Source organism: Saimiri boliviensis, chromosome 21 (assembly GCF_048565385.1).
Source record: "Saimiri boliviensis isolate mSaiBol1 chromosome 21, mSaiBol1.pri, whole genome shotgun sequence".
Classification (NCBI taxonomy): Eukaryota; Metazoa; Chordata; class Mammalia; order Primates; family Cebidae; genus Saimiri; species Saimiri boliviensis.
Window position 1 is genome coordinate 9,455,726 of NC_133469.1, and position 12,876 is coordinate 9,468,601.

The following is a 12,876-nucleotide window of genomic DNA, read 5'->3' on the forward strand; positions in this document are numbered from 1 at the left end:
AGCAGCAGGCACCACAAGGAGCAAAGCAACTGGTGCAAACCCCACACAGCTTCATGCAACCAAGAGTGCTTTATTCTGCCCAGGCATCTGTTCAGTCTCATCTTTTTTTTTTTGAAACAGGATCTGGCTCTCACCCAGGCTGAAGTGCAGTGGTGCAATCTGGGCTCACTGCAGCTCAAACTCCTGCGTTCAAGCGATCCTCTTACCATAACCTTCCAAGCAGCTGGGATTATAGGTGCACACCATCATGCCCCACTGATTTTCTACTTTTTGTAGAGACAGGGGTCTCACTATGTTGCCCAAGCTTGTCTCGAACTCCGAGTCCACCTCAGCTTCCCAAAGTGTTGGGATCAGAGGCATGAGCCACCACACCTGGCCTCAATCTTTTCAATCTTTTGTTTTAAAAAGCAGACATCTCCCTAGTTGGAGCAAGGAGGAAACGGGACTTCGGTAAGTTCCGAGGGACAAGGGGAAGCACCCTGACAGTTCGAGATCTTTCCAGAATGATCTGCACTCCACCTCCTCATCCCTCTTCCCAAAGCGAGACACCTTGTTCCTGGGAGTAGGGGGCGATGCACACCCAGTGCTTGTCCTCATCCGACAAAGTCACAGGGGACCAACGGGCAGCCATGTTGCCACCAAGGGTCCCCTGCTGCTCACGACCGCCAGTCAGATCCAGCCTTTCTTCGAACGAGACACGCATCTCGGCCCCCCGCCCGCCGCCCTGAGGAGACACGCGTTTTGGCCCTGCGCCTGAAGAGAGGCATTCCCATCCCCGCCCCTCACACGCGCGAAGCCAAGCGTTCCGGCCTCCACCATCTTAAGATGCCGGAACACCCAAGGGGGGACGCGCACTCCCAACGGGGCGGAGCTAAGAGCGCCGCGCCCAAAAAAGGCGGCAAAGTCCCTGACACGCTTAGAGCTTGTGAGTCGCCATGTCTATCCTCTCCTCTGACGGCACGCTGTGCTTCCCCTCAGGCACCTTTCACCGTTAGGGATGAGGGCCCCGCGGCGGTTCTCGGTATGGTTCTGATTCAACGCCATCTTGCTTCGGGCCTCCTCCCGCCGCCCCGCAGGTGGAAAGGGGCGGGGGGGACCTGCGACGAGACGTGGAGCGGGGCTATGAGAGGGAGGGCGGAGATTATGACGCAAGGAGGAGGAGGGGGCGTGTTCGCGTCACGTGATTAGGGCAGTGGCCGGAGGGCAGGGAGGAATCAGGGTGGAGTCCCCAGCCGAGAAAGGGGCGGGGCCTTGGAATTGGCTCCGCCCCCGGAGCGGGAAAGGGTAATAGGTGAATGGCTTCCCGACCTCGCCTGTCCCCTTAGCTCCCTGCCTGCGGATTTGGACTTGGGTTGGTCCTGTCAAGAATGAAAATTAAAGGCAGCCGACCCGAGAACCCAAGCAAGGATTTCCCTGCGCCCTCCCCGCCCCGCCAGGAAGCCGCTGCCTTTTGCAGAAAGGGACCAGACTAACTCCTTGCCTCCCTAGGCCCACAGAACTTTCTTCCACCGGCGGAGGCCCGGAGGCCCCTGAGGAGTCCCTGCCAGTTCCAAGATCGACAGCGCCTTTGTCTCTGGGTCATGGTTCATGCCTGCCCTGCCTCCTCCAGGGTGATCTTGGGAATGGAGCGGGACGTGTTGTACCGGAATTGCTTTGACAACTAAAATGTACATGTTCTTATTTACTTTAAACTTCACAAATACAGGCCAGGCATGATGACTCACGCCTGTAATCTCAGCACTTTGGGAGGCCCAGGCGGGAGGGTCACTTGAACTCAGGGGTTCAAAACCAGCCTGGGCAATATGGTGAGCCTTATGTCTACCTTATTTTTTTTTAATTTAATTAACTGGGTGTAGTGGCTTACACCTGTAGTCCCAGCTACTCCAGAGGCTGAGGCGGGAGGACTGCTTGAGCCCCGGAGATGGAAGCTGCTGATGGCAGCCAGCGGTGATCCAACCACCGCACTCCAGCCTGGGTAGCAGAGCAAGACCCTATTTTAAAAAAATGAAAATAGCCGGGCGCGGTGGCTCAAGCCTGTAATCCCAGCACTTTGGGAGGCCGAGGCGGGTGGATCACGAGGTCAAGAGATCGAGACCATCCTGGTCAACATAGTGAAACCCCGTCTCTACTAAAAATACAAAAAACTAGCTGGGCGTGGTGGCGCGTGCCTGTAATCCCAGCTACTTAGGAGGCTGAGGCAGGAGAATTGCCTGAGCCCAGGAGGCGGAGGTTGCGGTGAGCCGAGATCGTGCCACTGCACTCCAGCCTGGGTAACAAGAGTGAAACTCCGTCTCAAAAAAAAAAAAAAAAAAAAAAATGAAAATAATAAAAATAGACTTCAGTAGTATCAGAGTCCAGACACAGCACCAGAGTTCTTCAAAGAGATCAAAGGGATCTTCAAAGAGATGTAAACCTCTTCTTGACTACTGTCTTTCATCAAATTTAAGATACTGTTAAGCATAAGATGCAACAGTTTTTTATGTACCACTGAGGGGGAAAAATGTTGCCAAATAAACTGACATTTCATCAATTGTAAATGTATCTTGATTTCAGAAAATTTGTTTCAAAATACAAGACTTACTACAACCACCTTGGGCAAAGATTATTATGTTCTTGGGACTCCAGTTTGCGTATATCTGTATGAAGGCATTGAACAGATGAGCTCTTAGGTTTCTTTCAGCTGTGACATTTTATGTTCACCAAACTGCTTTGTCACACATTTCTCTCCATCTCAGTGTCATGTTGCTACTCCTTTCTGCCCTCGTTATTTTACTTCAATCACTCCCACAGCCTCCTGCTTTGTCTTCATCCAACTCTGTCCCTACCAAACCACTTCCCACTATTCATCCATACCTTGCACTCATCCTCCAGAATGTTGAGGCCTCAAACATAATTGCCCACAGTTGTCACATTCAGAGAAATAATATACAGGTGAGTGTGTTACTTGTTGGCTACCATAAAAAGTGTGCACCTTAAGGAGAGGAAGAGTTGGCTTAAGTTGAAGAAAGATATAAGCTAAAGTCAGGTGTGATGGCTCCTTTGGGAGGCTGAGGCGGGCCAATCACGAGTTCAGGAGTTTGAAACTCAGCCTGACCAACATGGTGAAAGCCCATCTCTACTAAAAATTAAAAAATTAGCCAGGCGTTGTGGCAGGTACCTGTAATCTCAGCTACCTGGGAGGCTGAGGCAAGAGAATCACTTGAACCCAGGAGATGGAAGTTGCAGTGAGCCGAGACCAGGCCATTGCACTCCAGCCTGGACGAGAGAGTGTGATTCTGTCTCAAAAACAAAAACAAAAACAAAAACAAACAAACAAACAAAAAAAAAACAAGCTAGTGCTTAAATTTTAATCCTTATTCACTGTAAAATAAGCAGGTATCTAGGTAAGATGGGTCCACTCCTTTTATATACGTATTTTTTGAGACAGGGTCTTGTGTTGCAGGCTGGTCTTGAACTCCTGGGCTCAAGCGATCCTCCTGCCTTAGCCTCCCAAAGTGCTGAGATTACAGCCATGAGCCACCACACCCAGCCAGGTCCACTCCTTTCGTAGACTTGGTCCTTACACATTAAGGAAAAAGGAGGGGGAAAGCCAGGAAGTTAACTGAATGAAAATAAGCATCGTTTTCACTAGAGACAGGCTGTACTTTGCACAGCATCCCTCAAGTTCAGGTGTGATAATTCCATCACTCATTTTGTTGTTGCATTTTTTTTTTTTCTTTGAGACAGGGTCTTGCTCTGTTGCCCAGGCTGGAGCACAGTAGAATGAGCTCAGCTCACTGCAACTCCAACCTCCCATGCTCAAGCCATTTTCCCACCTCAACCTCCCATCCATTTCTCATTTTGGACATAAAATGTTATAAAATAATGACTGAGGCCCAACCTCACAAGGTGTTTCCATCTCTTGTATCTGTGGCTACTTCTTACCGAGACAATCTCACCCTCCACACATGGGTGAGATGACATAACAGCTGATTTGGTCAAGGAGCACAATAAGACACGCCAGGCAATTACTGTTCAAACAGCAGTGTTTAGTTGTACAACACATAAAGTCTAGCAACATTTACAGGACCAGTTTGAGTGTCTGTTTGCTTGTTTTCATTTGGGAAATTTAACTGTAATGTCACCGTAGATTGGCTGGGACTGGTAACATTTAAGAAATGGGTCGTTCTTGCATCCCCTAGGCGTGGGCCTCTTGCTCATCAGGACTTGGTTGTAGTTGAATGGCCCACAAGTCACCAGCCTTTGAGCAAGTTGTGTCCAGGTGGAGACAGGGAGGGGGTGGGCAAAGGGGACTTCTATAAAGACACAGTGTGTGGGGCAGTGGCAGTCGACATTCGCAAACATTCATGCATCTGATGGGGGGCTTTGCCCTCCCTTGGGTATTTTCCATTAGCCTATAGTGACCACCTGTGGCCAGGCTAATTCATTACTCACATTAATGGGGAAGGGGGTGGGGGTAGGAGTAGGTAGGGTAGGTGGGAAGAGATCCCTCTTATTGCTGAATGGACAGAAGGGTGCTAGTTTTTCCTTAGAGTGTACATATTGTGGGTTTCTAGGGGTTTGTGTGTGTGTTTGGTTTTTGTTTGGGCATAAGAAAGTCAACTCCAGCAATGTCTTCTTAGGAAAACCACTCTTTCTCAGTGGCTACGTTGAGGTGGGGAGGATGCACAACTGTACTCTGGGCCAGCCACAAGTGGTGATTTTTAAAAAAGTGATCCTAGCCCTTGCTCCCCAACATCTATAGTGACCCACCCTCATGAATTCTTTTAAGCAATGAAGGAGACACCCTCGTCCCACATTGGGGCTCACACAGCTCATCTCAATGAATCTGGCAAGCAGAAAAATTGCTTTCTTGACCCTTTAAGGAAGCCAAGAGTAGCTCATGCAGATGAATGAGTAGGGAGCAATGCCATTGCCCTTGGAGATGGTTACAAGTAGCTGGAGTGGGCCTGCAAGGGCAGAAAGAGCTCTTGATGAGTTCTTTTGCCCTGCAGATGGTCTGGGACCGGCTGACACAGACAATGGCGTAGGGCAGTGCTGGCAGAACCCCACTCCACTGGGAGGAGAGGAGTGGTTTGGATAAGTGGAAGAAGCAACTGTCCTAGAGGCAGCTGGCTCTCCCACCTACTGAGGGCTGAGAAGGACTGTGGTGGTGAGCTGGACAAGCACAGCACTAAAAAGGGCTTGGCCCTGCAGCAATAACAGCTGAGAGGAATGGAGGGAGAAGCAGCGCTTGAAATGGCCTTCATTCAGCAGTGGGGCAGGGGGTGGCTGGCACAGGTGGAAGGACAGTGCCCAGGAGGCCTTCTCCCTGCAGGGGGGGTTGAGAACTGTTGAGGGTGTGGAGACCAGCAGCTGGCAGCAAACGTATAAAATACCTTCTCCATGGAGGCTGAGATCATGGTTCGGGGTGCCAGGCACCATTCCTACTCAGCCTCTCCGACACCCACCTCCCATACCCCTGGATCTTCCCCTGCTGGTCCAAGGTCTCCACACAGGACTGCTTCTCTGGCAGCCTAGGATCCCTGTTCTGTTGAAATGTAGTAACCTCTGGGATGCGGCACTGCTCAAGTCCTGACGGGAGCCTACCCTGTAACTGTGAGCAGGGGAGGATGAGGGCTGGGTTGGCAAATAAGCCTCCAGGAAAGACCGAGACCACAGGTTTGAGGTCACCGGTGACCTGATCACCACCCGCCTTTCCCCTGGTCCACTGAATCTTGGGTCTTAAGTCTGTGTTTTTTTCCTAGCACCTGAGTGACGAAAGACTGGGATTGTAAGTGCTGGGATTCATAGAGGACCAGTGAAAAACCTCAGCTGAACCAGGAGATGGGACAGGAGGTTGTATGAGGTTATTGTAAACAGTTTCACTTGGTGTTTTCCCTTTCCTAAGGCTAAATTGTTTCCCCGGCCCCAAATTTCATCAATCTTACAGATTAAAGGAAAAGAGTAACTTACTTGTACAACAAACAGGGGAAATATATGCATTAATAAATACAGGGCTTCAGGGAGAGACAAGAAAAGCCTAAGTGTATGAAAATGGGTATCACTGGGACTGTCTGCAGGAGTCAGGAGAGGGAATTAGGGAAAAGCAGAGAAAGACATACACGTAATTAGCTTCAGCGCAAAAGTGACAGGGAATAGAAAAGTAAGAAGTCAAGTATGTTTGAAGCAAATGGAACAACAGAGAAGCCTGCTTAAAAGGGAGAGAGAAGTCTGATGGAGAAAAGGGAGGTGTGGTCAAAAATCTGTCTCTGAAGCCAAATCACTAAGACAAATAATGTATCTTGTTTCTGATACTTCTTTAGAATTAGTTATAGAACTTAATATCCCCATAAAAGGTTGTCTCGCCTGACCAGCATGTGTGCTTCGGGAACCTCCATCACTCACTGTGTTTCCCTCTTCACATTGGCTGCCTGTGAGCTCAGGGCTTGTTCAGGTGTTTGACTACAGAAACTTTCTTTCCTCTTCCTTTCTTTGGCTCAGTTTCTCTGACAATCTCAGTTTGTACTGTCCTGTACTTTTTTTGAGACAGTCTTGCTCTGTTGCCCAGGCTGGAGTGCAGTGGCGCCATCTAGACTCACTGCAACCTCTGCCTCCTGGATTCAAGCAATTCTCTGCTTCAGCCTCCCAAGTAGCTGGGATTACAGGTACACACCACCATGCCTAACTAATTTTTGTATTTTTAGTAGAGATGGGGTTTCACCATGTTGGTGAGGTTGGTCCCCAACTCCTGATCTCGTGATCCACCCGCCTCAGTCTCCCAAAGTGCTGGGATTACAGGTGAGAGCCACAGCACCCAGCCTGTCCTGTACTTTTGTGATTTTATTTGAAAGCAGCCTAAAGTCATTTCTGGAAGTAGACTGGACATAAATTCTAAACATAGGAATGAACCTAAAGTAGATTCATCTAAAAGGAAGTGAAAGATGTCAGAGATGGGCAGGAGAGAGGGAGAGAAAGGAATGTATGAGGAAAGGAGGGAAAGGGAGAAAGAAGACAAAGTAGGAAGCAGACAGGCACTGGCCTGGGAGCAGAGGCCAGGTGAGTGGACAGCAGCAGTAGGCTCTGGTGACAGGTGGTGGCTTTGGGACAGTGAACACAACACAGACGGAAGGGTGGAGCTCCACTCGTAGGCACTGATTCTTTCTGTAAGAACCCAGCTCTGCCCTACTTCTCTGCCCTCTCATGGCCTTCCTTTTCCCAGGAAGCCCCATCCTAACCCCAGACTACCCCCAACTCACAGAGAGGGTTGTCCCTGCCCCCTACCCAGGTCTAGCTCCACTGCCATCTGTCCTTGGAGAATCTCTATAGTCCCAGTTTGTGTGCAGGTTCCAAGAGAAGAGTTGCCTGTGGCTCACCTGCTCCCAATGCTTTTAAACGAAACCTCCCCCAGATCTCCTGAGTGAGGCACAGGGCTTTGTTTTGGGACACAAGGAAAGGAGACAGATAATGGACAGGCATGGAGGAACCAAACTTACAAGGGACTCTCCAGGGAGGGCAGTGAAAATACCTCACCCCTGCATGCACACACACAGGCTCTCTCGCTCTCCCTCACACACACACACACACACACACACACACACACACACAAACACAACATAGACAAGATGCTCCACAAACACCAGAGAGGCCTATGGGACAGAGCTGAGAGGAAGAAGGTGGTTGGTGGTGGTATCTGGGATGTGTGTGTGTGAAGTGGGTATGTATGATGACACAGAGAAGGGGTCATCATGGGTTACTGTCGTGGCTTTCCTCTGTGTCCACGCTCACCGGAGGGAGGCCTCCATTGTCATTGAGCCGCTTGGCCCTGTAAGTCTCATAGTGGATGTTGTGTGTCACTTCCTTGAGGTCCTGGAGGTGGGTCCTAGAGGACAAAGGGTGAGAAGAAAAAGGATGAATTAGGGGCAGGAAGAGGAGGTGGTGACATACATCACTTCGAGGGACTGGACTCAATGACTGGGACCCACTCCCAGGAGCTAAGGATGCTTCTACAGCCCCTTCTGGTTTGCAACAGGAGCTGGAACTGAGGCAGAAAGCTCTGTCACAGAGACCTGGAGACACAGGAGGTGAATTTAAACAGACAGATCCTGACCCCAAATAATTCAGCCTGCTATCTGGACAGGGGGAGGGGAGACATCTTACCTGATGACAAAGTCTCGAAGCAGGGCAAACTCACAGTGGTTGAGGTTTTCCACTATGAATAAAACAAAACAAAGCAAAACAGGTAGTCAGTTCATTAATGCAGCAACACCCAGGAGGTGAACTTCTGTTCGGGTCACAGAGGCATTTAGGAGAAAGCTATGGGATGGGTTCTTCTGCAACCCTTTCAGAGGTTTGCTCACTTGGGTGCACTGGATTTGATTCATTGAACAAATGTTTATTAAGCAGCTACAATGGGCACAACACTCTTCTAGATGCTGTAGAATAATAGCTAAAAGGGACTATTATTTTTATCATTTTACAGAAGAGAAAACTAACACAGAGTCTAAGAAACTGGCCAAGGCCTAAGATACATTTCACATTCTTATGAAGCTTATAATCCAATTGGAAGTAACATAGAGAAAATAACAATTGAGCCATTTTATTTTATTATTTTCATTTTATTTTATTTTGAGACGGAGTCTCACTCTTGTTGCCCAGGCTGGAGTGCAATGGCATGATCTTGGCTCACTGCAACCTCTGCCTCCCAGGTTCAAGCAATTCTCCTGCCTCAGCCTCCTGAGTAGCTGAGCTACAGGCAATGTGCCACCAGAGCCAGCTAATTTTTTATTTTTATTTTAATAGAGACAGGGTTTCTCCATGTTGGTCAGGCTGGTCTTAAACTCCCAACCTCAGGTGATCCGTCCTCCTCAGCTTCCCAAAGTGCTGGGATTACAGGCATGAACCACTGTGCCTGGCCCAATTGAGCCATTTTAAAAAGGTCATGCACTACATAATAAATCCAATTCAACATATACTGAATACCTAGTATCTGGAAATCACTGGCCAAGCACTGTTGGAACAGAATGAAGATTAAGACATGGGGCTGGGCACGAGAGCTCATGCCTATAATCCCAGCACTTTGGGAGGCCAAGGAGGGAGGATTACTTGAACCCAGGAGTTCAAGATCAGCCTGGGTAATATAGTGAGACCCTACCTCTATTAGAAATAAAAATAAATAGCCAGGTGCAGTGGCTCGTGCCTGTAATCCCAGCACTCTGGGAGGCTGTGGCAGGCGGATCACCTGAGGTCAGGAGTTCGAGACCAGCTTGACCAACATGTCAAAACTCCGTCTCTACAAAAAATATAAATATTAGCTGAGCATAGTGCGCACCTGTGGTCCCAGCTACTCAGGAGGCTGAGGCAGGGAGAATCACTTGAACCCGGGAGGCAGAGGTTGCAGTGAGCCGAGATTGTGCCATTGCACTCCAGCCTGGGCGACAGAGTGAGACTCCATATCAAAAAAAAAAAAAAAAAAAAAAAGTCTGAGTCTGAAATCAAGTTTTGCCACTAATAAGTTATGTGACTTTGGGCAAGGCTTTTAGCCTGAGCTCTGGTGCTTTGGTGTCTTATATTCTGAGAACAGGAGCATGTACCCTCCACCCTTCATAGGGTTATCATATTGAATGAAATCATTAAAGTGATTCCTTGACCACTTTCAGAACCATCAACACCTGCCCAAGGTCACATCCATTCATAACAAAATGGAAATGGCAACATCTGAACAACCCTCCAGCAGTCTGTCAGATCACATCTTCCTTCCTATGAAAACTTTCTCCAGGTTTTCCAGGTCTTACTAAACTCTCCATGTTCTGAACTCCTTTGATGCACCAAGTCAGTGCACCCAGTCAGGTGCTACATTGGTCTCTTGTTACTCCTGCCTGTAAGCATCTTCTCAATGAGACTGTAAGCTCCTTAAGGGCAGAATCTGGCTGGCATTCATTTCATATGTTCTGAGACAGTGCCTTGATCTATAGATGCTTAAGAAATGGTGACTGGATAACTGATCAGCAACGAGTTCTTCCAGAAGATGCAGTGAATTACCTTCGATGATCCCCCATGGAGTTTTTCGGCCAAGGACCCTCTTGCCATTCACTTGGTACTCCTTGTCACTTCCCACCACAGCAAACGGCATGCTCTCCTGCTGTACAGGACAGAAACACAAACCAGACAATGTGCACCGTCATCCTCCAACAACCTAGGCATCCAGGAGCAGGACAACATATGGTCCTGTGGCCTTGAACCACACTCTTCTGCTCATTCAGAGATACCGCTGATGGCAAGGGCAAGGCTGAGCCGACTGAAAAGAGCACCACACTCAGAACCAGGAGTCCTGGGTCGAATCCCGATTGTACTACTACCCGGCTGGTTAACCTCAGGAATCAGCTCTCCTTCAGCTGCAAAGCGCTTCATACATTTTTTTTTTTTTTTTTTTTTTTTTTTTGAGATCGAGTTTTGCTCTTGTTGCCCAGGCTGGAGTGCAATGGGACAGTTTCAGCTGACTGCAACCTCTGCCTTCTGAGTTCAAGTGATTCTCCTGCCTCAGCCTCCCGAGTAGCTGGGACTATAGGCATGTACCACCACGCCCTCCCTGCTAATTTGTATATTTTTATAAAATAGAGACTATATTTTTATAAAGTAGAGATAGAGTTTCGCCATGTTGGTCAGGCTGGTCTGGAACTCCCGACCTCAGTTGATCCACCTGCCTCAGCCTCCCAAAGTGCTGGGATTACAGGTGTGAGCCACTGTGGCTGGCTTTTATTTTTAAATGGAGTTTCCACTCTTGTCACCCAGGCTGGAGTTCTCAGCTCACTGCAACCTCCACCTCCCTGCAACCTCCACCTCCTGGGTTCAAGCAATTCTCCTGCCTCAGCCTCTCAAGTAGCTGGGATTACAGGCACCCACCACTGTGCTCAGATAATTTTCATATTTTTAGCAGAGATGGGGTTTCACCATGTTGGTCAGGCTGGTCTCAAACTCCTGACTTCAGGTGATCTACCTGCCTCAGCCTCCCAAAGTGCTAGGATTATAGGCGTGAGCCAATGCACCCAGCCACTTCGTACTTTTCATAGTGCTTTACCATACGCTTACTGATTTTGAACAACTCTGACCTAGCAAGGACAGACAGAATCCCTCTTAAACAAGTCCACCCAAGCAGACTCACTGACGCTTTATACCGTCTCTGTGATACCTACTACTGCAGATGCCCAGGCCCTCGGAACTCTCAGAGCTCTAGGCTACTTCCTGGTGTACAAAGGCCAGCCCTGCTCTACCAGGTGGGTTGTTTGTTCATCAAGTGCCAGCTGTTTGTTTCCAAATCTATTTGCCTGATGTGTACTTGTTATTGTGATTAGATAAACTGAAGTCATATGCCTGAAGAGAGTTGCTTCTCTGAAATTTAAGCTGAATGTTTCAGAAAGACTTGATAAAGGTGAGTTGCTTTGGCATTAAAGGTGGGCTTATCCTGAAAGAAGAGGCCTTGGCGCTTCAGGAAAAGAATGTTTAATGAATGTGATAAATATGTTTTGTTTTGCTTTGGGCAGGTGAGTTATTATACACACCTTAGCAGATTCTAAGTTCCATGCCCACCGTCCTGCTTATACATGTTTTAAGTTACTTTAACTTAGTAACTTCTTAAAATATTTATTTATTTATTTATTTATTTATTTATTTATTTATTTATTGAGACGGAGTTTCGCTTTTGTTACCCAGGCTGGAGTGCAATGGCGCGATCTCGGCTCACCGCAACCTCTGCCTCCTGTGTTCAGGCAATTCTCCTGTCTCAGCCTCCTGAGTAGCTGGGATTACAGGCATGTGCCACCATGCCCAGCTAATTTTTGTATTTTTATTAGAGACGGGGTTTCACCATATTGACCAGGATGGTCTCGATCTCTTGACCTCGTGATCCACCCGTCTTGGCCTCCCAAAGTGCTGGGATTACAGGCTTGAGCCACCGTGCCCAGCCTAAAATATTTATTTTTAAACATTTAAGATTTGTGACCAGGTGCAGTGGCTCATGCCTGTAATCCCAACACTTTGGGAGGCCAAGGAGGGCTGATCACCTGAGGTCAGGAGTTGGAGACCAGCCTGACCAATGTGGAGAAACCCATCTCTACTAAAAAAACAAACAAACAAAAAAAACCAAAAAACAAAATTAGCTAAGTGTGGTGGTGTGTGCTTGTAATCCCACCTACTTGGGTGGCTGAGGCAGGAGGCTGCAGTGAGCTGAGATTGTATTATTGTACTCCAGCCTGGGCAGCAAGAGCGAAACTCTGCCTCAAAAAAAAAAAAAAAAAAAAAAAAAAAGACTTGTAAACATAATTTTAGAAAATAATTTCCTCGCCTCAGAGAACTTTTTCAGTTAATTGACCAACTACTGGTCTCAACTACTTCGGATAAGGAACTTCTACTAGTTTATCCACTCAATAGAGGAGGAGACTCAAGACCAAAACAGTGAATAACGTATCTCAGGGGAGACAGCAAAGCCCAGCCTAGTTCCCAGCTTCTGATGTAGAATCACAGAACTGCAGGAATTTAGAATTGAGAGGGACCTTGGATATTATGCAGAATGACAGATTGCAAGCCAGGCTTATGGAGCATTAAGGTTTCCAGCAAGTACCCTACAGGCTGCTGAGGAGGCAGGGCTCTGTGCCTGTCACTTAGCCAAAGCAGCTCTGATTTTATGTTTTGTATATTGGAATTCTGAGATTTATTCTTTTTTTTTTTTTTTAAAGATAGTCTTGCTCAGCTGGGTGTGGTGGCTCACACCTGTAATCCCAGCACTTTGGGAACCAAGCTCCTGATCATAAAGTCAGGAGCTTGAGACTAGCCTGGCCAACATGATGAAACCCTGTGTCTACTAAAAAAATACAAAAATTAGCTGGACATGGTGGCACGCAC

At 47.9% G+C, this 12,876-nt stretch overlaps 2 protein-coding genes across 12 annotated transcripts in view; both read right to left on the reverse strand.

Moving 5' to 3' along the window:
• WBP2NL (WBP2 N-terminal like) overlaps nucleotides 1-1,124 on the reverse strand; it is a 60,989-nt gene extending 59,865 nt beyond the window's left edge. For 6 of the 7 annotated variants that reach the window (XM_074391211.1, XM_074391210.1, XM_074391212.1 and 3 more), the window contains exon 1: nucleotides 550-929. In XM_074391211.1, coding sequence (XP_074247312.1) covers nucleotides 550-597 — 48 coding nt within the window. In that variant the 5' untranslated portion in view covers nucleotides 598-929. Of the gene's footprint in view, nucleotides 1-549; nucleotides 930-982 lie in introns of those variants that run through there. The other variant, XM_074391213.1, reaches the window with a different exon arrangement.
• Nucleotides 1,125-4,007: 2,883 nt separating this feature from the next.
• The window catches only part of SEPTIN3 (septin 3), a 28,894-nt gene continuing 20,025 nt past the window's right edge, over nucleotides 4,008-12,876 (reverse strand). For 4 of the 5 annotated variants that reach the window (XM_003932816.4, XM_039463077.2, XM_074391329.1 and 1 more), the window contains exons 8-11: nucleotides 10,021-10,120; nucleotides 8,140-8,191; nucleotides 7,768-7,861; nucleotides 4,008-5,311 (exon numbers count right to left, since the gene is read on the reverse strand). In XM_003932816.4, the coding sequence (XP_003932865.3) occupies nucleotides 5,246-5,311; nucleotides 7,768-7,861; nucleotides 8,140-8,191; nucleotides 10,021-10,120 (312 nt within the window). In that variant the 3' untranslated portion in view covers nucleotides 4,008-5,245. The remainder of the gene's footprint in view (nucleotides 5,312-7,767; nucleotides 7,862-8,139; nucleotides 8,192-10,020; nucleotides 10,121-12,876) is intronic. The other variant, XM_074391327.1, reaches the window with a different exon arrangement.